General features: G+C 33.7%; 1 protein-coding gene across 2 annotated transcripts; it reads left to right on the top strand.

Moving 5' to 3' along the window:
* The first annotated feature begins 31 nt into the window (after positions 1 to 31).
* Positions 32 to 21032, top strand: ankrd6a (ankyrin repeat domain 6a). 2 transcript variants are annotated; one of them, XM_021467385.3, is made up of 14 exons: positions 32 to 234; positions 665 to 763; positions 2932 to 3030; positions 3333 to 3431; positions 5964 to 6062; positions 6641 to 6739; positions 7127 to 7204; positions 8217 to 8321; positions 11404 to 11529; positions 13426 to 13566; positions 13644 to 13796; positions 15016 to 15129; positions 15207 to 15486; positions 20320 to 21032. In XM_021467385.3, the coding sequence occupies exons 1-14, from the start codon at positions 232 to 234 to the stop codon at positions 20877 to 20879; spliced, it is 2055 nt and encodes a 684-aa protein (XP_021323060.1). In that variant the 5' UTR covers positions 32 to 231; the 3' UTR covers positions 20880 to 21032. The 2 variants fall into 2 exon arrangements, with proteins under 2 accessions (XP_021323060.1, XP_021323059.1); XM_021467384.3 differs by having other exon boundaries at positions 15204 to 15486.
* The last annotated feature ends 4893 nt before the right edge of the window (positions 21033 to 25925 follow it).

Below are 25925 nucleotides of genomic sequence, written 5' to 3'. Positions count from 1 at the left end.
TCTCGGTCTCTGCGCGAGGGATTACCCATGTGACTCTTTTAATGTCAGTAAAGCCAGCTGGTCGTACACTATCAGCTTGTAAGTCCCTGTGTGTGGGGTTGTGCCACATCTGCGCATGTTTTGGGTGTATGCAAGCATGCGTGACTTGCTTGCCACAGGACGTTTGCTGTCCCTATCACCTGCTGCAGTATTAGACGGAGGTTAGGAAGGCCGCCTGGAAGATGTAAACTCATGGTATGTCTATTTTACTGGTCTTATTGTTTGTTTGTGACTTTGTGTTTATTATTATTGCTTTCAGAGGATGACAGGAGTGCTTTAAGAGATAGTGCACCTAAAAATGAAAATTCCCAAAAGAAGATATTTTGAAGAATGTTTGTTTCCTCTCCTACTATGGAGGTCAATGGGTACCAGTTTAGAATTTGCTTTATTATATCTTCTTTTGTGCTCAACAATGGAGCTCATAAAGGTTTTGAACCACTTGAGGCGACGTAAATGCTGAGTACATTTTCGTTTTTTGGATGAACTACTTCTTTAAGCTCATATTATTAAGATTTCTGTTTATAATCTTATACTAGGGTTGACATTTGTCTTCTGGCTGACATTTGCCCTCTGGTGGCCTTTAAGCTTCGATGGTAGAAATGAATGTGCTTTTTTTGTTTTCCAGGGTCACCAGACAGCCCTGCACCGGGCAGCTGTTGTGGGAAACCGTGACGCCGTTTCTGCCCTCATCCATGGAGGATGTGCTCTTGATCTACAAGACAAGGTCTGTTCATTTGCAATCTTGTCATTCGGAAAAACACTAAAGCAAGACAGCCATTTTTATATTCTCGTAAGCAGTGTAATAAATGTTAATATCTGTAATTGTTGAAATAAAAGCCAAATAACTATAGTACTATTGGTGTAGCTTGACATTTGAGCTGGGGCGGATGCAAAAAAAATTAACTGGAATAAAAATAAAACTTCATTGCCTTAAAATTTCAGATTTTTTGTTTGTTTAATTTTTTCCATAATAGTATTTTATACTTATGATATACTGTACATACAGTTGAAGTCAGAATTATTACCCCCCTTTTTTCTTTTTTAAATATTTCCCAAATGATGTTTAACAGAGCAAGGAAATTTTCACAGTATGTCTGATAATATTTGTTCTTCTAGAGAAAGTCTTATTTGTTTTATTTCAGCTAGAATAAAAGCATGTTTTTAATTTTTTGTAAAACATTTTAGGGATAAAATTATTAGCCCCTTTAAGCTATATTTTTTCTTGATCGTCTACAGAAAAAAACATCGTTATACAATAACTTGCCTAATTACCCTATCCTGCCTAGTTAACCTAATTAATCTAGTTAAGCCTTTAAATGTCACTTTAAGCTGTAAAAAAATATCTAGTCAAATATTATTTACTGTCATCATGGCAAAGATAAAATTAGTTATTAGAAATGAGTTATTAAAACTATTATGTTTAGAAATGTGTTGAAGAAATCTCTCTGATAAACAGAAATAAACAGGGGCTAATAATTCAGGGGGGCAAATAATTCTGACTTCAACTGTACGTAACTCTCTAAAACAACATTTCTATTGTGGTAAAAAGGCTAAGCTCTCAATTATATATTACAAAAAAAATTATAAAAAATATAATTAATGTATATAGTTAAGAGTAAAGTTTTTCAAAATACAGTATGGAATCCCTTTGTGGGATTTCTGAAGGAAGCTGATATAAAACTTCTGTCCATTTAACTTGTAACTTGTATCATCTGCTATTAATTTACCATTGTTTTGAAATCTTTATAATGTATGTGTATAAAACATGGTCAGCAACAATACTCAGGTAGTGTTGACACAATGGTCAATTAGTACTAATGGGTTCATAAGTGTGCCAACATTCCCCACACCATTACACCACCACCACCAGCCTGAACCATTGATACAAGGCAGAATGGATCCATGCTTTTATGTTGTTGATGCCAAATTCTGACCCTACCATCTATATGTTACAGCGGAAATTGACATTTATTAGACCAGGCAACATTTTTCCAATCTTATTGTCCACTTTTGGTGAGCCTGTGCGAATTGTAGCTTCAGTTTCCTGTTCTTAGCTGACAGGAATGGCACCCAACGTGTTCATTTGCTACTGAAGCCCATCCGCCTCGAGGTTGAACATGTTGTGCATTCAGTGATGCTCTTCTGCATACCTCGGTTGGAAATGCAATGAATCTGATACAAAATTGGTCTGATTGGTCAAGCAGTGGCGCAATAGGTAGTAATGTCGCCTCACAGCAAGAAGGTCGCTGGTTCAAACCTCGGCTGTGTCAGTTGGCGTTTTTGTGTGGAGTTTGCATGTTCTCCCTGCGTTCGCTTGGGTTTCCCCCGGGTGCTCCGGTTTCCCTCAAAGTCCAAAGACATGCGGTACAGGTGAATTGGGTAAGCTAAATTGTCTGTAGTGAATGAGTGTGTGTGGATGTTTCCCAGAGATGGGTTGCGGCTGGAAGGGCATCCGCTGCGTAAAAACGTGCTGGAAGTTGGTGGTTCATTTTGCTGTGGTGACCCTGGTTTAATAAAGGGACTAAACCGAAAAGAAAATGAATGAATGAATGAATGAATGAATGAATGAATGGTCGAGCTGTTTTTTCACCTTCTTTTTTAAGAGAACCACATCAGTGGACTATTAGAGAATATGTATTGTTTAATTCATTTACGTATAATTTAAAGAAAGGGCTTCTTCATAATCAACATTGCAAACATTAGTTTTTTATCAATAGTCCTGTTTATGATTTGAAATTGTATTTTTGTTTGTTTTATAACATCTGACAAAATGACTACTAATGACAACTAGACTTTGGGCTAATTTGGGTACATTCACATTCCATGCATTGTGCCTTAGTTGTGAAATAAATAATCTAAAAACAAAACTAATAACTGATTGTCCTCCAACAGGAAGGAAACACGGCTTTGCATGAAGTGTCATGGCACGGTTTCAGTGCTTGTGTGAAACTACTGGTCAAAGCTGGAGCAGATGTGAATCTAAAGAACAAAGTAAGTCATTTTATTAAATGCATTATTTTTCAGATTAAAGCAGTTTTCTTTTAAAAATGTTATACCAATATTTATTTTTCTTTAATACAAAAACATTTTATTTCTTTTTGAAAAGGAAATTCAAAAACAAAAATTAAAATTGAATTGGGAAGAAATAACATTAGCAGTTTACAGAAAACGTCCTTGTTATTTTTACAGTAAAACATTTTAAATGGATATAACCACTAACAAGACCTTTTTAAAATTAAGAAAATCTCATTTGGTGGATTCTGCTAATTATTTTTTATCCTTTTATTTTAAAGGTTGGAAACTCTCCTCTACATCTAGCGTGTCAGAACGGACATTCTCAGACCGCTCAAGTGCTACTGCTTGGTGGATGCATGCCTGACAGCAAAAACAATGCAAGCTTTTACACTACATTACAATACAATCCACTCGTCCTACATCATTTAAACCAGTGGTTCTCAAACTTTTTTCACCAAGTACCACCTTAGAAAAAAGTTGTCTCTCCAAGTACCACCTTACGACGCTATTTTTTAACCAGTATTAAAAAATAGCGTCGTAGGCCTAATTAAGCAGCTACAGGTGTGCACATTGTTAAAAACAATGCAGATTAATTTCTATTATTTAGAATATGTATTATTGTCAGTCACTTTAAACATTTTAAATAGTCTGAACATTAACTGTGCTTGCAGGTAAAAAAAAAAAAAAGTTTTAGTTAAAATGGGCTTTTAAAAGTTCATTAAAAAATGGCACTGTTCTTAAAAAGTAAAAAGAAAACTGCAGTACTTAAATCTAAAGTTTTCATAGTAGCCTATTCATCAAAAGTTGGAAATGTTGCTTGGACCTCATAAATATAGGCTAAATGTCATATTTATACACTTTCAGACAAATCCTGAAATATATGTTAAATGTACATAACAGGGTTCATACAGGCACAGCCTAATGAAAATCAATTCCAGCACCTATTTTTTTCAAGACTGACATGCTATGTATTGAAGACCTGAAATGTATTGTCAGCAACCCATAAAACATTATATAGGAATAGATACAAATAAAAACCATTAATAATAATAATAATAATAAAATAATAATAATAATAATAATAATATTTATTAACCATATATTAATAATATAATAAACCTGCACTAAATGCTTGTAAAATCTTTTTTGTACTCAAGTAAAAATACTATTACACTGCTAAAATAACACAAATTTTAGTAAATAATACTAATATTAGGTAAAAGTACAAAGTACTCTTTTAATAAGTACTAGTTTAAAAAATCTGATTTTCATTATGAAATCCCTTTTTTAAGTGTAAACTTGATTGAATGGTTTAATTGCTTAAATCCCAAAGCTACATGTATAGGAACTTGCACTAACAAAGGAAGTATGACCGATTTTTCCTTTCATGACAATTAATCTTTTTCAATAGCACTGGTAAAACTACCACATAATCTTTAAGGCCATCCAGACGGTTTTTGCCCATTTTTAAACAATATTTGCAAGCTTTGAAAGGTTTAATTAAAGTATATGGTAAAAAGATTTAAATTTAGCCTTTTATTTGCATATTTTACACTATTTTTCTTTACAATATGGCAAATTTATTTTCTTAAATAGCTGTACATCACATGGAGATTTTATTTTACACTTGATCTTAATCTAAAATACAAACTTTAAAAAATACAAGTACACTGTCAGTTAAAAAAAAATAAAACAAATGACTTAATTTTACTAAAGGTATTTAAAATATGACAACACTACATTTATCAAAGCAGTGCTTTAAGAGCCTTATTGTTAATTATGATAAATAAACAATAAGTAACAACGGATTGCTTTGACCTGTAATGCTTTAAGACAGATCAGAATACAGCTAAATGTATAAATCACACAAATACCTCATCCAGAAACATTTCCAGCATAATTATTTTGTCGTAAAGAAATAAAAAAATCCACCTTTGCTAAAAGTAAGTTTCATTTCACAACACAGCCAAACAAGAAGACCATTAGCATTGTCATCGATTATGCATCAATCTATTTCTAAATATTTGATAAATTTGAATACTTTTGGTTAAATTTAGTCAAGGAGCAAAAATAAATGTCTACTTTAATAGTGGAAAGATCGCGATTGTATTCAATCTGAGCACGCAGGCGATCATGAGAGCACTTGCAGTTCATTTAAAAAAAAAGCATATTTAAGAGCTCGCATAACTGTTTTAGCGATTTGCGAACATTAATGCGCTCTCGTGATAAAACAAAGCACTCGCCACATTTGCAGAAATGAGTTATTGCGCAATACCTCCATTCCCGCGCCGCCATTCAGACTGTATAGAGGAGTGACAGGTCAGAGGCGAGTCGACTCGCTGTCGGAGGGCGAAACGTGTATGAAGATCATAAAATAGGCAGGAAATATGTCCGCGGTTTAATAACTCTGCTAGACATTTCTATAGTGAAAACATCCGAGAAGCAACTAAATTAACAAAACATTTGTTTTTAAGTTGTTTTTTCTGTCTCTGCAACACAGAAAGCCTTTGTCCCGCCCTTACGTTTCACGCAAAACTAGACAAGGTCGACTGTGATTGGCTACTTTTCATGTCAGTCAAATCACGCTTCAGAATCAATTCTTAAACTTCGGAAACTGATATTCAGCAGCTTATGACACAATGCACTAAAATAAACACTCTAAGCAAAGAGCTGTGATCGTACGCTTCACTAAACAGCCAATGCTGATCACATCGATGTTATAGTACGCATCAAAGGATTAAAAGTGTTAATTGTTTATTTCATTATTTGGCGATTCCTCCGCGTACCACTAGGAGGAAGCCCGCGTACCACTAGTGGCACGCGTACCACAGTTTGAGAACCACTGATTTAAACCATTATATTTACATATTTCTAGAAAGAAAAAAGCTAAAGCTCCTCTTTCCTTCCAGGCAGGTGAAACATGTTTACACTTTGCTGCTCGCTACAATCACTTGGCCATAATTAAGATGCTCTTGGGTTCTTTCTGCTCTGTGACAGAGAAAAACCAGGTCAAATCCTCATTTTGATTGTTTTGCATCCAACAGCAATGTGGTTTACACTTTATATTACAGTTCTGTCCTAGTTTCTTAGTTATTTTGTCTATAACATAAAGCATCAAAAGCTATTGATGCTATAAACTGAAAACAAAATATAATGATTATTTCATTCATTTTCCTTCAGCTTAGTCTCTTTATTAAGAAACTGGCTCACACTTAAAATTCAGAGATTAATTTAACTAGCCTAAGCAGTTAACAACTACTTCACCCAAAACATTCTCATCCGAACATTGTTTCAAACTGTTTTGAGTGTCTTTTTTTCTGTTAATTACAAAAGGCATTTTGAAAAATGTGGAAACCATTGACATCCATATTAAAAGTACTTTCCAACATTCTTCAAATATCTTATTTTGTGTTTAACAGAAAAAAAACAACAACTCAAGTTTGGAACCACTTTAGGTTGAGCAAATTATAACAGAGTTTAGATTTTGGGTTGAAGGATCCCTCATGATTACAACAGTCATCTCCAGTTCTTTGCATAAACAATTACAGCTGTTTATGTTCTTGTGGAAAATGAACATATTTTATAGACAGGAGACACTGCGCTCCATGTCGCTGCTGCCCTGAATCACAAGAAAGCGGTCAGTCTGTTGCTGGAAGCAGGAGCTGATGCAAATATCAAAAACAATGTAAGTCATGTAATCTCATCATATGCCTGATCCTCAGGTTATAAAGAGGAAGACTGCAGCTGAATAATGCCATTACATTTAGTGATAAGTTGCACAAATTAGGCAGTAAATTGATTCCATAATATGCTGAAGACCGTAGTTTATCGTATTTCATTACCTACCATAAAAATGTACTAAGTGAAGCATGTAGTTGCTTTTTTGGGGAGTAATTCAATATTGTAATGCATTACTTTCAAAAGCAACTTTCCTAAAACTGGTTGTAACTGTAACAAAACTTGGATGTCAATGGCTACTGGTTTTGTGTTCAACAAGAGAAAGATCTTTTTCTGTTTCCCACCCCCAATAAAAGTTAATCATTAAACACTTAAATGCTACATCTTTCAACAGACCGGACAAACTGCTCTTGATAAAGCTCGAGACAATAACAACCGAGAGCTGGCTATTCTTCTAGCTAAATCCAATCAGGTAATGGTATTACATTCAATGACTTCATATCGAGCACTAGTTCACTGTCCAGTAAGACATGCTCTTTCTAGAAAAGCATCATATGATTTGTTTCCGAATAAATCAGCACTACTAAACAAAATGATTTAATCTTTTCAAATGTAATGTAATCTGGTTTGCATAATTGTAAAAAGAAAATAATAATAAATTAAAATTGAATGTACTGTATTTATGTACATTTGAAGACAATATTATTAGCCCTCATGTGAAAATTTTTCTCTCAAATATTTCAAAGTGCTATTTAACACATTTTAAAAATTATAATAGGTTTAATAACTAATATATTTCATATTTGCTATGATGACAGTACATAATATTAATATTCAGCTTGAAGAACAAAGTCTTAACTAGGTTAAATAGGTTAATTATAGGTAAGTCATTAGATAACAGTGGTTTGTTCTATAGCAAATTTAAAAAAAAACCTTAAGAGCTAATAATAATATTGACCTTTTTCTAAAAGAAATTAGACTTTCTCTAAAAGAAAAATGTTATAGGAAATACTTTAAATGCTTTGAAATATCCTTGCTCTGTAAAACAGCACTTGGGAACTATTTGAAAAAGAATAAAAATGTCAAAGGAGGGCTAATTTAAGTTTTTGTTAAAATTCTTGAATTTATGATTGCATGAATTTCTGAGAATATATAATCAGCCCATTGGAATAAATCAAATTTCTATCTCACGATTGCTCATAAAACAGATTGTCAAAATTTATGAAACCTCTATATTCATTTGTAACAATAAACAATAAAAACAAATGCACGATCTCTGAAAATTATTTCTACTTGATAAACTTAAAAAAAAAAGTGATTCGCTTTTATGGAGAATTTTGCACATATAGTGTCCAACTAAATTCATTCCTAAAAACTTTTTAAATACTTCTTTTTAATACTTTTTTAGAATGCATTTATCTCTTACAGGTCAAAACAGACCACATCCACAGCTTCTCTAACAGCAGTCATATGTCCCTGCTCAGGTGCAGAGGTATGCTCGAGGAAAGACAGTGCGAAAAAGACGAGATGTGTCTCGGGCCCAGAGGAAAACTCAATCCCTCCCCAGAGTCCACAAACCCAGAAAGAAGGTGGAGACTCAGATAAGATTCAGCCATCTCTAATGAATTACAAATAGTCAAATTACTGTAATCTGTTTTTTTCAGGAGTTATACTTACTGTAACTTTTACTTAAGTACATTTTTAAGGCTGTATCTGTACTTTTACTTTTTACTATTTTCACTACATAAGTTTCAATACATTTTTTTTTCAATTCAATTCATTTCAATTCACCTTCATTTGTATAGCGTGTCAAAGTCGCTTCACATAAAAGGTCATAGTAAATTAGAACAGTGTAGTTCAGTTTTCTAGTGTTTAGGTTCAGTTTAGCTCAGTTCAGTGTGGTTTAATAATCACTACTGAGGGTCTAGACCAGGGGTGGGCAAACTCTGTCCTGGAGGGCCGTTGTCCTGCACAGTTTAGGCCCAACTCTTATCATACACACCTGCTTATAGATTTCTAGTGATCTTAAAGACACTGATTAGCATATTCAGGTATGTTTGATAAGTGTTGCAGCTAAACAATGCAGGCCACCGGCCCTCCAGGACCGAGTTTGCCCACCTCTGGTCTAGACACTGGAAAGCAAATCCATCGATGCGCAGCTCTACAGATCCCAAACCATGCAAGCTAGTGGCGACAGCGGAGAGGGAAAAAGACCTCACCAATTGGCGAAAGTGAATAAAAAAAAAAAAAACCTTGAGAGAACAAGGTTTTTCTTACAGTGTTCTCTACAGTGATAGGTTAAGTAGAATAAGCAGTCCCTAGGATTCCTGTCCAATCACTTTGAGGATAGAAAAACAAATCAAGTAAGACAGACGGACCACAAGACATGGATGCTTTACAAAAGCAGCTAAAAGTGGAAGCAAGTTGTTCCACTCAACGTCCGAAAGACTGTTTAGAAATGGCCTTAAACAATAACTAAATGCAATACAGAATTAAGATTTCAAACATACCCCTTAAATTACAGGAATTCTATCTATATTTGTGGCGCCAACAGCTAGACACTCATAGCTTGTTAGTCAGAGTTCAAAGTACATAACTTCAGCATTAACGGTGCGGTATGTAAGTTTGACACCCAGTGGTTGAACTAGGTATTGCAATCCTGGATCAAAACAAATGCAAGCACAGGTTGCCAAATTGACGACCAACAGGAGCGAGTATGACTATCGAATCTAAAGGCTGATTTAAACTGTGTTCTATTGAATGGTATGTGATAGCAGGAATATTTTCCATATTAAAAGAAGTTTTTGTTCTAACCAACACCTCGAATTGATATATTAGAAACGGCTTCTATTTCTTGCAGCTGAACAAAAGAAAACTGACAATGATCACCTCAGGTATACCTCATGTGCTTTATTCAGTGTTAAATGCTAACAGTGTGAGTTTGAATGCCATTTTACATGACATTTATTGCCATACTACTGAAAACAGCAGCAGAAGATAGTTCACCTCAGATCTTGAAAATAAAAAAAATCGTTTGAAAATAAACTTTAAAACTGTTAAATAATGCAAACCAACAGATATCCGTGATTCAGCATCTACATTTATTAATGTTAAAGAGGTTTGACATGTATTAATTAGATTATAAACCTTACTATTTCATGAGTGAGTGCATGTGATGTGCCTCTGAATGGCTGTATTTAAATTTCTGTCATGTTTCATCTGGTGCAAACAGCCAAATTGCTTATCACTGCAAATCTTGTCACGTAGCGTGCTGTTAGGACATGGGGTTACAATGTAACCTGCGCACCTAATGTTTAGGTTAATAATATTTATATCATTTCCTAAGTAATAACCTCATGTGGAACTCTGAATCCGTCTAATTTCGGAGTCTGCTACAGTCCACCGAAGGGTGCATTTCGGTCATGGGCACATGCTTTGAGAGGCTTCCAGAATGAACGTATGAATGAATTAAAAATAGGTGGTTTTCCACCAAGGCAACCCAGGGTGTTAAAATATAATTCACTAAAGTGGCAGTGGGCGTGTTAAAAGAACCAAAACAAAGACAGCCTTTCGGCATGTAACTCACATTTTCAAAGCAGGAAATCTGACTTCAGCATTGTTTTTCAGATAAACAAGAATGTTCACTTAGCATGTATCTTAAATATCTGCAAACATATTATGATATTTTTATGCTTTATAACTGTCAAAATCTTACATAAAGCACCTTTAACATATCGTTACAGCTAGATTATTGCTACTTAGGTTACACAGATTTCATATGTAAACGCATCATGTAAACGCATCAACCTGCTTTTTGTCGGCTTATCATAGGTGTATATCAATGTAGTGTGTTCTCACATTAAATATCTCACATTGTCAATATATAGTCTATGAACCGCAAACAATGTCACTTAATTTTAGAAATGCAATAAAAGTTACTACATAGCTACATTTTTAATTTGCAGGGTATAAGATGAAATCATTTTCACAGCATAATTTCCGTATTTTGTGAATCGCAAGTGTTTCCTGTTTGATCGACTTGATCGACTTTTGACGCTGAAAATTCAACTCTACAGTTTAACAAAGTGAATTTTATTGTCATTTTAGTAGTTTGATACAATATGGTGTATAAGAAATAATATATAAAGAAACAAGGCTATGTATTGGCAGTTCATGGTGTTAAGTTCAGTTCATTTATTATGGTATTTTTACCATAATATACAACACCAACCTAGACAATATACCACTATAAACAGTTGAAATACAATGTTAAATACAAACTTTTCAAGATTAAAAGTTGTTGGTATAAAGCTCAAGGTCCTATAGTGAGTAAATAAATGGGGAAAAATAAAAACACGAATCACATAATACGCAAAACTGCTCATTAACGTATTTCTTACTGGAGTACTTGTAGAAGAGCTACTTTTTACTCATACTTTGAGTAGTATTTAGAAAAGATACTTTTAGTTTACTTACTTTTTCTGGTGAACAATGGTACTTTCACTTAAGTGTGATTTTCAGTACTCTTTTCACTTTACATTCGGCATGTGTTACAGTACATGATTGAGAAGCACAAATCACATGACTTTTAATCTTCCATACGAGATCAGAGGTCATGTGATTGCATTTGCCTAAAATCCGTGTGATGCTGAGCTCATGATCACTGTGCAGGATGACAGTGAAGCGGCTGAAGACTCAATCAACAGTGATCAAGCCTTTCAGCGGATCCAGCCTGAACACAGAGCTGCGACTCTGAGCCCTGACAACAGGAGGAAAAACACCAGTCCAGGCAGGACGGTAAGCATCCTAAGGTCTTAGAATTAATAATTTCTAACTACTAGTATATTTATACTATCATAGTCATTTCATTTGCCATATGAAAAAAGATGCTAAAGTTAATATATATGTTTCTCAAAGAAGGGTTTATTTTGCAATTATTACATGGAGACTGTACATTATCGGGTATTGTTATTTTTTATTAGGTACCTTAATATTTTTATAAACAAATGTATGATTTATAAAAGTTACTTTTGTTTACAAAAATAACTGGAATATAGAGTTATTAATATATACTGTAATGTAATTAGTTAATTTAATATCAATTAATATGTGTGAACAAGTGCAGTTTTTGGGCTTTCAGCAGTGACATTTGTTTTAAACTAAACAGAACTGGAGCCGTTTTAATTTACTAGAACTTCATCTATGTTAAGCTGCTTTGACGCAACCTACATTGTAAAAGCGCTATAGAAATAAAGATGAATTTAATAAATAAGTTAACAAAAATTATTATATTAAAATAACAGATAAAATAAAATGACAGGCATTACACAAATTCAGAGAGCCTTAAAGTTATCAAAAGCTCTTAAAGTTTTTTTTTTTTGCAGTACAAAAATTAAAGTTAATCACAATAATATAAATCAATTTACTACCCATAATTCAGAACTGACCAGAATTGACCAAATATTATAAAGATTACAGAGAGTTTATATTTTAGTCATTAATCATAAGTTAGCTTGTAATACTCATCCAAACAGAATAAAACTAAAACAACGCTAATTGGAAGTTGTTAATTACTTTTATAAAGATCAATTAATCTTCATTCATTCATTTTCTTTTCGACTTAGTCCCTTTATTAATCTAGGGCTGCCACAGCGGAATGGACCGCCAACTTGTCCAGCATATGTTTTACACAGCGGATGCCCTTTCAGCTGCAACCCATCATCACTGAGAAACACCCATACACACTCATTCACACCCATGCGAACACGGGGAGAAATCCATACAGATATTCCAACTGACCAAGCAGGGGCTCGAACCAGCGACCTTCTTGATGTGAGGCAATTGTGTTACCAAGTCCACCACTGTGCTGCCCTGCATTAATCTTAATATCAATAATAAAACAATTTAATGATCTTAACAATTCCAACAACATAAAATTATGATTACACTTGAATTGAAGCAAATAAAGTTATTGTTTTTATATAAATAAAATTTATATTAATAAAATTTTATAATCATTAGAATAATTCAAGAGAATTATAGATTATTAAAGTTGCTATTTTTTTAGTTGTTAAAACAGTATTTAAATTAAAATTCAATCAATGCAAGATTATTAGTTTAATATGAACTAAATGAACTCTAATACGTGGAAAATTATTTACTCAAAACTACAATAATACCTTAAGATTGTAATTCGATTAAAGTATTAAATAGAAATAAAATTAATTATAATATTAGTATTAAAACAATGTGAATTAATAGTTATTTTAAAATAATTATAGAGTCACTTTAATATTATACATTAATATTTATCTGTATATTAAACCAACTCTAGGCTGCTGACAGTAAAAAAATAAAAATAAATAAATAAATAAATAAATATATATTTTATTTAATATCCTTTAATATATATATATATATATATATATATATATATATATATATATATATATATATATATATATATATATATATATATATATATATATATATATATATATATATTAAAGGATCTGAAGAAATTTCTCTAAAATCAATAATTGGGTTGTGCAGTTTTATTGACAGAATTTCTACAAAGTATGTTGTATACTATATAATTTTAACATGGTTGTTCTGTGAATTTATGTTTAAAGTTTTTACTGCAAATGTCACATCTATAATGCTGGAATTGCTCTTCTGTTTCTGCCGTTAAAGCCTGTGCTGCTGAGAGAGTATGATCTGTATGAGAGAGGAGTGAAGCCCAGCAGCCTCAGCTCTCCAGACCAGCATCAAACTCCAGCGAAAGCCTTTCAGCTGTACACGCTCTACAGAGACACGGACGGACAGATCAAGCAGGTACTGGAAACACCACATTGCAGGGTGCGTGCATTTGTTTGTTTTAAACCTCTTAACCAGTGAATGTCCACACGCAGGCTCCTGCAAAAGACTGTCACTGTAAACCCATCATTAAAGCGCTGGAGAAAAAGCTGAAAGCCACAGAGATGGAAATGAGGACGGAAATACACACCATTCAAGAGGAGATCAACTGCAGACTCGGACGAATAGAGCAGAAAAATAAGCATCAGGTTTGTCCTTTCTCTAAAAAAAAATTTTAAAAAGGAAATAAATAAATATACGGACCAATAATTAATCTATTGAATTTATAAAAGCATTAAAAACCACTAGCAAACATTAAATGTATCGTATTATTCTTTAAAAAACATAAAAATTACAGTCAAAGACAAAATTATTATTATGAAATTTTAATTATTTTTCCAAGGACTGTTTAACATAGCAAAAAAAATTGTCAGAGTATTTCCTTTATAATTTCTTCTGGAGAAAGTCTTATTTCTTTTAGTGTGGCTGGATAAATATAGAATTTGCCCTCTTAAGTCTTTTTTTTAAAGATTAGACAAAGGCACTTGAATAGTTAACTAATTATTTTTTAATTCAACTATAGCGGTGCGGCTAGGTAGGGAGCCGACAAGACATTGTGCCCAAGGGCCATTGAATTCTTAATCTGGACCTGAGTGTGACATCGACTTTAGTCATGGGTAAATAATGGGTATACTAAAGTAAAGAGGTGATTTGTTGTTGGGTTGGCTGCAAAAAAATTATTTAAAACATTATCATCAGGGAAATAATTAATGTTATGAAGTAGCCTGGAAGAGTGTTTAGCACTATTTTGAGTGTCCAAAAAAGTTTGTATAATGCAGAATCATCACAAATTGTTTGAATGGATTTAAAAAAGTGAAAATAAAAAAATATAAAAATAAAAAGCCCCTACTCTTATCGAAAAAATAAACAAGTGTCTTTGTAAGCAACAATTCAAAAGGATTCTTCTTTTTTTATATTTACTACCAATATAAGTCTTCCAATATTAATGAAAGACACTGTAATATCTTAAAACATATTCTTCTTAAGAATTTCTATATATATATATATATATATATATATATATATATATATATATATATATATATATATATATATATATATATATATATATACATATATATATATATATACATATATATATATATATATATATATATATATATATATATATATATATATATATATATATATATATATATTTCCCTAGAAAACAAAACAAAACACAAATCCTGCTTAATTTTTTGGGGAGTTCAAAAATAGGGCAAACCTCAACCATGGTTTGTTTTGCTGCACTACTTATTGCACTCCTCTGTAATCCCTATAGATAAAACAAATTGCAAAAAACACTTTCAAGACCAATGAATCCGCAAACACAGGTTTTAGAGCTTCACTTCTCTTCCCGTTCAGATTAAAGTGCTTGAGAAACTGACGCAGGAGCGAGTCTCGGCAGAGCGGATGGAGTGTCACTATCGCATCAACCAGAGAGCAACACTGGAGCGCATGGAGGGCCAAAGAAAGCAGGTACGACACTGAAAAACGAGTTGCACAAACACCATCCCAATCTGTCTGACATTACCCTGTGCTCCTCTTTCAAGCAGGCTGCGGCCAGCAATGCAGTGAAGAGCTGGTGCATGTCTAAGATTGAGGATCTGGAGGTGCGGATGCCTGAGACGCAGTACTACAAGCTCCTGCGCTCTCCATCCGCAGACTCAGAGCTGGAGGGTCTGCCGCTGCTGTCACTTGTCTCAGAAGAAAGCTCCAGTTCACTGGCCACATACGTCAATGTGCTGCCTACACCTGGAGCCTCTCACAAGAGCCTGGAGTTCGAGGACACGCTGGGAAAACGATACTTGAAGATCAAGCAGAATGGCTCTTCAGGTTTGAATTAAAATGCTTGGCGGTGTATTAAATATATGTGTTTTAAAGAGATTGTACTCATCATATCTTAGATTTAACCCTTATATGCTGTTGGGGATGTTTTCATCCATTATGGGGTGATTTTGAGTCTTAATCTGGCCACACATTTCTCTGTGTTTCAGCAAATGGAATGATGTTTGGGGACAAAACTTATTTTGACACATATTTTGGGAAAATGCTTAGAAATTAAAAAAAAAAAAAATCACCAATACAGTCTGGGCAAATGTACTACCCTTTCGTTATGTTCATGGCTGTTTCCCCATTGACTTCCATTATAATGACATTTTTTGATTGCAAAGCCATGACACCACATAATCATAGATTCTTGATTGTCGCTGGTTTTCCCTGTAGGGAAGAGGTAAAACTTGTAATTTTTACTTTTGATCATCAGTTGCAGTGTAAAAAAAAGCTTAGTTTCTATCTTTTATATGGAGTGGAGTTTATATATGAGTTGGTGCTCAGCTCTTAGAACATAGTAAGCATAGTACAAGTATTGATGCACGCACACAATCATTTGTTGTTTTACTCCTTAGAACTCCATGGACCATTTCAATGTGGTAATGTCATTGGCCCTTAAACATTTCCTGCTTGTTCTCATACTATAACTGTAACATGATACAATTAATAATATTTTTACGTTAAAACAGCTTTCATAGGATTATTAATCAATATGTGGACCTTTTTGGATTCTTTTTGGAAGCTATAGAAATAAAAATGTTAAACAGGAAATACATTAGAACCATTGTTATTGTTTACATTTCTCAAAATAGTCTATAAAAGCCAGAAACTTTTTTACATGGGCTTATCTAAAGGGTTAAAGGTGCGAACTGATGATCAACAGTAAAAATGACACATTTTACCTCTTCCCAACAGGGAAAACCACCAACAATCAAGAATGCATGGTTATTTTGTGTCATGGCTTTGCAATCAATAAAATTTAATTATAATGAAAGTCATTAAGAGCAAAAACAGCCTCAAACATTATGAAAGGGTAGGCAGTGACTATGTTTACATAGACATCAGTAATCAAATTATTTAGCCTTAATCTGAATAAGACAAAGATATGATTAAGGTGTTTACATGAGTTGTGTTTTGAATGTTCCTTTCATGATTCAGTTTTACATGTAATAGCACATAATTTGGTTAATAGAACTCATAATTTGATTAGGATGATTTCGCAGGCCAGATAATCTGCATGTATGAATTTTTTTCTTTGATTTGTTTGGCGAGTCTAACTGTCTTCGAGTATAAGTTGAATAATCAAATAAAACTGCATAGTCTTCACCTTATAAAAGTTAAATGCAATGAATTTCCATTGTAATAGTCATAATTCGGCTAACGTCACCGTGCCATCCACGTTTCTTCCAGAGTTTCATGTAATTTCCGGTGTTTCATTTTTAATTTGTGGACTTAAACTGCAGTTTAGCACTTTCACTTTCCTTCAGGAACATTTCAGTCATGCCCTAGTGTTAAACAAGATATTGGATGCGACTATAAACTGCTGGAACAGTGTAGTTTAAATGGAATGTGATACTGCACACTGAATATGAGAAAAAAAACTCAGCATTTCACGATGTGTGTGTCTGTGCTCCTTCACTGACTCGGTAGGTGGAAAGAATCGTGCCAAACAGCCGGGTATGTATGGACTATCCTGTCGCAAAATGCGGCGAAAATCTTACATGACGGTAATAGTTTAGGGTGTTTACATATCTGTACTGCACTTCAATAATGCGACTAAAATCTGCATACTCCACGTCAATTTGATTTCTGTTTAGTTCGATTATGACCTTAATCGGATTAAATTAATCAAAAATCACTGCTTACATCAGTAATGAGTATTGTCTTATTCGTATTAAAATCAGATTAATGGTGTCCATGTAAACATACTCAGTTTGAACAGTAAACAAGGATTAAAGGTCTTATTCTTTTTTAGAAGAACATTAAAGACATTTTTTTAGCTAAAACTGTGGTCCAGCGGCTTTTAGCACTGTGCAATCTCTCATGACTGTTTGCTGAGGTTGGGAATTAAAGATATTAATGTTGTAAATAATGTTCAGTTTCCTGTACAAAGATCGTTTTGCTTCATAAGACATCAAGAAAAACAGAAAATAAATAATTTAGTTTTTCCTGTATATGGTGATTTAATCATCAAAATTTCAGTTGCCGTTGGCTTAAATTGAGTGAACCACCAAGAACTACACTTTCAGCTAAAATATTTTTCAGTTTTTTTCAGCTTTACATTACACACATACAGTTAAATGCAAAATTATTAGCATTTATATTAATTATTTTTATTATTATTTCCCAAGTGACGTTTAATAGTGCAAGAAAATGTTCACAGTATTACTTAAAATATTGTTTTTCCGAAAAAGGTCTTATTTCCTTTAGTAAGACTGGAATTAAAACAGCTTTTATATTTTCAAAACAAATTAAGGTCAACATTATTAGCCCCCATAAGAATTGTTTTGGCAACAGAACAAAGCACAGTTGCCAATTGCTAATTGCTAGTTAAGCAACATTGTTAACCTAATTACCTAGTTAAGGCAACTTATGCTGAATATTAGTATTTTGCAAAATAACTAGAAAATTATAATGTGCTATCATCATGGAATAAGACAAAATAAATTAGTTATTGGATTGATAATGTTCTTTACATTAAACAAAATAATTTTTCAACTGTGTATTTATAATTATAAATATAATTAATTGTACTTTATGTATGTAAATATATAAGCAATATTTCACGAGTAGCAGTGCGACATGGCTGTATATCAGCACTGATGGGAGGTGTGCGTTGACTCGAGTGCCTTAAGCCTAGTTCACACTACAGGATTTTAAACATCAGCAGATCGCTGTGCTGTTCACACTACATGACTTGACTTTGTGTCTTTTGATCTCTGTGGTGTTCACACTACGCAACACTCCGTGAACGATCCAAAAGAGGGGGGTCACACACTACATGATCTGACAACAACTCATTCCCCATTAGCTCATTCAAGCTACCAAACCACAGCCAATGAAAATTTGAGGGAGGAGTCGTCAGAAAAAGCTGAACACTATTGGCTGCTTGTGTGCTGATGACATCACTGACAGCGTTTCAAGCTTTGGAGAAAGCATTTAAAAACATCGTCAAATCAGCTGATTTATGAGCGCATTAATCACTCATCTGCAGGTTCCAGTGGATAGATACACAGAGAGTTTTTAATTTTTGTAATTTTATAACTCTTTGAAATAAAACTAACATATTTATAACACCCTGCCGTTTTCTAACTATCAGTGTATTTCTTTCTGACATTGTTATTTTTTTTTATTACAAAACAGTAAAGAACTGAGCATTTCTGCCTTAAATTACCATATTGGATAAAATGACTGCATGCATATCTGATACTTTTCGCTGTGACTTTAAATATGTGTGCATTTTCTTGCCTGGCAACTTCCTGCTAACATAAACAAAACTTTCTGATGGCAAAAACATCAATTTACTTCAGATATCTTTCAAAACTGCATATTCTGTGCTGTTAAATAGCTCCTGTTTGAAAGTAAAAATGAAAGCCAAACCTTTAAGTGTTTTAGTATCTTAACTACATATTTATAGGCTGTATTACCAAAAAAATATTATATTCTTAGGGTAATGGTGTCATTAAATATGATGCCAGACATTCAAAGCTTAATTTTAATATCTCAATAATAGCTTTGAATGTAAATATGTTGTGACAATATGGCGTTTCATATGAGAACGATCAGAATGAGCAGTATGGTAATTCTAATAGTTACAGAATTCTAGTTCCACTGTTAATATAGCCTACTCTCATGTCTGTGCTAACGCAGAATGAAGCGAGTGCACTGATGCCCATTCTGACCAATCACAGATGTTTCTGCTGAGCTCCTAAACACACAGCCATTCAGCTCATGCTCTCTCATTGGCTGTAGCTCGTCACTACATCTGACCACACGTGGGGTTGAGTCGGCCGACTGCTCTGGAATATTTAGCATGCTGAATGTTGGATTTCCGTCTGCGAGGTGTCGGCGACGCGTCAGCGAGCCTCGTTGATGCGTTGCTCAGTAGTTCACACATAAAGAGCGGCGAGCGCCGGGCACCCGCAGATTTCTTCCCGATCACAGCCCGATCTGTCGGCGAGCTCGTTAACTTCCAAATCGGGCTCAAATCAGGCTTAAAATCCTCTAGTGTGAACTAGGCATTAGTGTCCAACAGGGACGATATACAGTATAGCCATTTCCCACTTGTACAAGTGTGATATTGCATTTATACAACAGTTCGATGGCATGATTGTCTATAAACAAAAAAATCAAACAGAGAGTCTCAAAAAAGCTTTTGTACGAGGAACTACTTTCTTCCACCGTTCATTCCATCTGCAGCTTACAGTTAGAACAGCAGAAACATTGCTACTTCACCAATGTCACTTTAGAGCTAGTATTTGAATGATTCTCTAGCATAATGTCTAAACTAAAGACAGCGTTATTTTCTCACAAAACAGTTATTTTAAGATTATACTAATTTTAAGATTATGGTTAAAATTAATAAATAAAATGTTTCACTTGATTAGATATAGAAAGTTAATATGGCTCATTTGTTTTATTTTACGTCAAACATGAAGTTTCATTATTATTACGATTTTATTTCTGTGTATTTTATAATAGTATGTGCTCTAGAAAAAGGGCTGATTTAAATGAGCTAGATACATTTAATGAGCTTATATGTAAAATAAAAACAAAATCAAAAGCCAAAGCATAAATAAAACATAATTCCTAAACCATCTCTCCATATTCCCACAGATGATTATCATAACATAACTGCTCAACCTATGGTGAAGCACAAGCCTCTGTCTCGGTCGCTGGCGACTGCTGACCTCCAGTGGCAGCGTTCAGAACTACAGGAGGCTGAAATCTCCAAGCACAGGTCAGACAAAGGTCATGAACTCTGTGACAGCAGCACCAGCAGCAGCCGCTCCACATCCAGCAAAACCTTCAATGACAGCGACAGCATTTCCAGATCGGCTTGGAAACACAGCAAACACCTCAAAGACAGGATTAAAGCCCACCGCGCACAAACCCAGCAGAGCACCACCGTCAACACCTTAGAAGTGTTTTCCCAGCGGCCCGCAGAGGCCACGTTTACTCAAGAGAGGGCAAACCTGCATGCTGTGGAGGTGACGCAGCGCTTCTTCGAGACGGTGTCCACGCAGCTGGAGCGCTGGTATGAGAGGAAGATCCTGGAGACACAGAGATCCGCAGAACATAAAGCTCTGCAGGACAGAAGCAGACTGATGGAGAAGATCAGCTCGCTGGAGGAAGAGCTCAGGAGGCTTCGCACTGATCACAGTACAAACACATGAAAAACATAAAAAGATGTCATGCTTTCATCCATTTTTAGACAACACAATACCAACTAGTAATGTATTTTGGGAAATGTTCCTTCCAGCCTAATGCATTTAAGCATCTCTTTTTTATCTCTATTTAATAAAAATAAAAAACTAATAATATCAAAATTCTTAAAATATATTTTACATTTATTTTCTTAAATATTTAAGTAATAATAGTAATTCCCCATATTAGTCTGGATAAGAGAATTTTTATGAAAGTACTTCTTACAAATGCATATATATATATATATATATATATATATATATATATATATAATATATATATAATTTATATATATTTTTATATATCTATTTATTTAAAATATATTTTTATATATATTATTTATTTCTGAGCTATTCCATTACATACATAAATTACAACTTAAAATAATGTAAGCATATCGTGAGTAATGTAAGCTATCATCTTTATGCTGATGATGCACAGCTTTATATGCCCATAAAAATTGGGGGAAACTGTTTTACAGTCCTTGTTTACCTGTTTTAACAAGATTAAGCAATGGTTGGCGGGAAATTTTTTGCACTTGAATGAATCCAAAACAGAAGTGCTAGTATTGGCCCTCCTAGTGTCTGTGAATGTGCAATTAATCAACTAGGTTTGTTTAAACCTAAGGTGCACAGTCACACTAAAAGTCTTGGAGTTATTTTTTACACCGAGTTAAAATTTGACAAGCAAATAAATTCTGTCACCAAAAGTGTTTTTTATCAATTAAGAAACATTGCCAAATTGAAGCCTTTTCTGTTCTTTAAGGAGTTGGAAACCATCAGTTTTTATTATGTCAAGATTGGACTACTGCTCATTTAAATTTTTTTTTTAAAAATCACCTTCTGTCTTTCGCTTTTGATTGGAATGAATTAATTTAAATCGGTTTTACATATTTCTTTTAGATATACAAGTATAGATTTTGTATGTTGCTTGATTTGTAAAGCACTTTGGTCAACGTCTGTTGTTTTTAAATGTGCTTTATAAATAAAGCAAACAAACAAACAAATATTTAAAAACATTTATTATTTAAAATATTAATATTTAAAAAATTCTTATTTATATCATTTTATTAATTAATAATAATTATAATAATGATTTTATTTGCTGTATTTTATTATTAATATTTTTACTTTTATTTTTAACACATTATATAATAAACAAAAAGGACAAAAGGAAGCTGAACATTTAATGAAAAAAACGTGTCATGGAAAAAACTAAATCCTACTGTTTAGTCGGGTATCGGCGCATAACTGTCAAATGTGTATTAACTATACACATATTTATAAATGTCATTTATAATATATTTAGGATTGTGTGAAATATTGTGAATTAGGGCAAAGATGAATAGTAAAGACTTAGATGTCATTATTAAAATTAGAATTACTGTAATTAACTGGAATTTCTGTAAGTTAGTTATAAGAATACCTCTTGTTGTTGTAAAGTATAATATATATTGCTCCGTTCTTCAGTCTATGTACTTCTACACTTGTGAATAAAATATAACTGGTTTAAATGTGCCTAGAACTCCGTATTCTTGTTGTGATTAATGATACATGTGAAAGCTATTAAAAGTCTGTCGGGTCGAAGGTTGTATAACAAGAGTTCATGACCCACTGTGACCTCCAGACTACCACATTTCTGCGACTCCAGTGGTTTATACAGGTTATAAGTGATACTTCTAAACCCCTCACATTTTTAATGAAGAATTTAATTTCTACTAAATAATTCATGATAACATCCAACTTTGAAAGTATTTAATACTTTTGAATTTAATCCTTTGAAACTCCTGAAAATACAAACTATTAAAAACAATAATTAAATCACAACAATACTCTCCAAGCCGAACATTATTTTTCGATGTTTTCGATAGAGTGCTGTTCACGCTGTGTTCTTTACCTCGTTCACACCATAAACCTCTTCTCGGTAAATATCCGCAGGCGTGCTGGAATCTCATTATCTCCAAACAGTCGGATCAGGCCTGCACGAGTCTCTATTGATTGAAATGGATCAGAGTGAAGTAATCTATCAGCATGGTGGACGTCCATCACACTGCCTGCGTCCATTTCCAAACTCCCGCCTCCAACAGCAAAGTCTTTTACTCTACAACAGAAACAAATGGCTGCTGAGGTGGTTATGAGTACATTTTTCTCTTAAACATGGGCTTGTTTTCATTCATACTAGGGCTGCAGGATATTGTAATTGATATCGGACATTGCGATATTTTGTTTTTCTGCAAGATGTATTGCGATATGAATATAATTATTTCACCAGATCACTTGAATAGCTCAATTTGCAAAGAACTCATAATTTGATTGGGATGATTTCGCAGGCCAGATAATCTGCATATATGAATTTTTTTCTTTGATTTGTTTGGCGAGTCTAACTGTCTTCGAGTATAAGTTGAATAATCAAATAAAACTGCATAGTCTTCACTCTATAAAAGTTAAATGCAATGAATTTCCCTTGTTATACATTGCATCTGGAATATTGCAACCACATTTTTTATGCTACAGCCTTATTCCAAATTGGATTAAATTCATTTATTTCCTCATAATTCTACACACAATACCCTATAATGACAATGTGAAAAAAAAAGATTTTTGGAAATTGTTGCAAATTTATTAAAAATAAAAAACCTGAAAAAACTCACATGTACATAAGTATTCACACCCTTTGCTCAATACTTTGTTGATGCATCTTTGGCAACAATTACAGCCAATATAAGTCTTTTTGAATATGATGCCACAAGCTTGGCACACCTATTTTTGGAAATTTTTATCTATTCCTCTTTGCAGTACCTCTCAAGCTCTATCTGGTTGGATGGGAAGCGACAGTGTACAGCCATGTTCAGATCTCTCCAGAGATGTTCAATAGGATTTAGGCCTGGGCTCTGGTTGGGCCACTCAAGAACATTCACCGAGTTGACATGTCATGCATCCTCATGACAATCCCAAGTCTGTTAAAAAAAATGCATTCATCTTTAGAGTGCAAATATAGATATTTTTAAGATTTCTCTTTTTGTTCACTAAAAGTGTTAAATCAAAATTGAAAATGTTTATTTTGCGAACACATGCTGTTATTCTTTAGGTGAACAACGAATCTGTGCAAATTATTCCACTAAAAAATATGGTTTTGGTAATCATCAATCAAAGTCTGACCATTTGCTTCCTTGTTTGAAGAGGCCGCCCTTCCTGGTTGAAGTCAGTTTGACAGATTCAGCTACAATATTCTTAACCACATCCCACTTACCATTAGTTTGCTATGAGGAAATAGAGAGCTCTGCCCCCTACTCAATATTTCATTTCAGCTGGAAGTACATTTACATACTGTAAGAAAAGTCTCAGCAACTTACGGTTTACATGTTATGGAGTCTGAAGATTCAAAGTGAAACAATATAAATGAAGTGGCTTAATCCTGCAAAAGAGAGACATTTATTTAATGAACTACAGCTGCACAATATATCGTTTCAGCATCAATATCGCAATGTGTGAGTCCGCCATTGTCACATCGCAGGGATCTGCATTGTATAGTTGACCAGACATTACAGTTACAACATAGTGGAGTCATTTCAAATTTTAACCTTTGAGTAAAAGTTTATTATTTGCAAGTGTTTTAAGGACTGACTGTAGGAATTTAAAGTAAACTTAATTAGTTAAACATTTGTTGCTTAAAGGTTAATTGTGCATTTAAACTCAATTAAAATGATACAGTGTTATTAATATAACAATACATTGATTTTTACATTTTTGTTTCTGAATACTGTTTGACTCCCCAGAAAAAAATCATAAATCTTTCTTTATTTGTATCTTTTTCCTGTTGTATTTACTATGCTTGTCATTTGAATATGATATTTTACACAGATACACTCCCCTACACAATCAGCCCAAACTTTACAAGCTATCAAGTCATCTGGCGAAATTGCATTTATATCGCAATATCTATATATGGCAGTGAATAAAAACATTGGAATGTAATTTTTCAATATCATGCAGCCCTATCATGAACAGATTTAATTTTAGATTTTATTCACATATCAGTATTGATCAAATGATATATTCATTTTAAAAAGTTCAAACATACCTGCTGGATATGCTAGAAAAATCTTCAATAGTTCTTGTGGAAGCTTAAACATGTGATGCAAAACTGAACCTTGTTTGTTCTTCTTGCACATCAAACAAGCATTCTTGAGTGTGCCAACTCCCTCATCAAATTTGAATGATGTAAACACACAAACGTTTATTGTTTATATGAACCCAAAACGATCTGAATTACATTTTTAGGATTAACTTACTCTTTAAGAGTCTCTGCATAGATCCAATGAGCTAGCCTGATCACTCGCTGCTGCCTTTCTCACACTTGCAGCTTCTCCACGATGAACGTTCAGCATTCTCCAGCACCTGGCGCTTATCCGCACCTCTGCACAAGAAGTTTGGACAGAGGAAAAATGTCCAACTGAGCCTGGTTTCTCTCAGGGTTTTTCCTTCACTTTCGTCTATTGGTAAGGTATTGTTCCTCGCCAATGGCTTGCTTGGTTTGGGAAGCTGGACATTGATGGATTTGCTCTTCAGTGTTTGGACTTTCAGCAGTGAAATTTAAACCACACTGAACTGAACTAAATTGAACTTTAACTCTGAGAACTGGACTGACAGAGTTTCAGTTTACTAGAACTTCTATGTTAAGCTGTTTTGACACAATCTACATTGTAAAATCTCTATAGAAATTAAAATGAATTGAATTCAATTGAACTCAAGAGACAGGGCCCCCTTAAAATACAGGTTCATTATTTCTGGAGAGTTATGTTCCAGCAATACAATCAGTAAATTACCTACAGGGTTTAACAAAAAAAAAACAAAAAAATAAAAAATTAACATACCGTACAGGGCGATGCGGTGGAGCAGTAGGTAGTGCTGTCGCCTCACAGCAAGAAGGTCGATTGTTCGAGCCTCGGCTGGGTCAGTTAGCGTTTCTGTGTGGAGTTTGCATGTTCTCCCCGCATTCACATGAGTTTCCTCCGG

This window comes from Danio rerio, chromosome 17, assembly GCF_049306965.1.
Source record: "Danio rerio strain Tuebingen ecotype United States chromosome 17, GRCz12tu, whole genome shotgun sequence".
Taxonomy (NCBI): Eukaryota; Metazoa; Chordata; class Actinopteri; order Cypriniformes; family Danionidae; genus Danio; species Danio rerio.
This window is presented reverse-complemented; position numbering and strand designations above follow the sequence as displayed.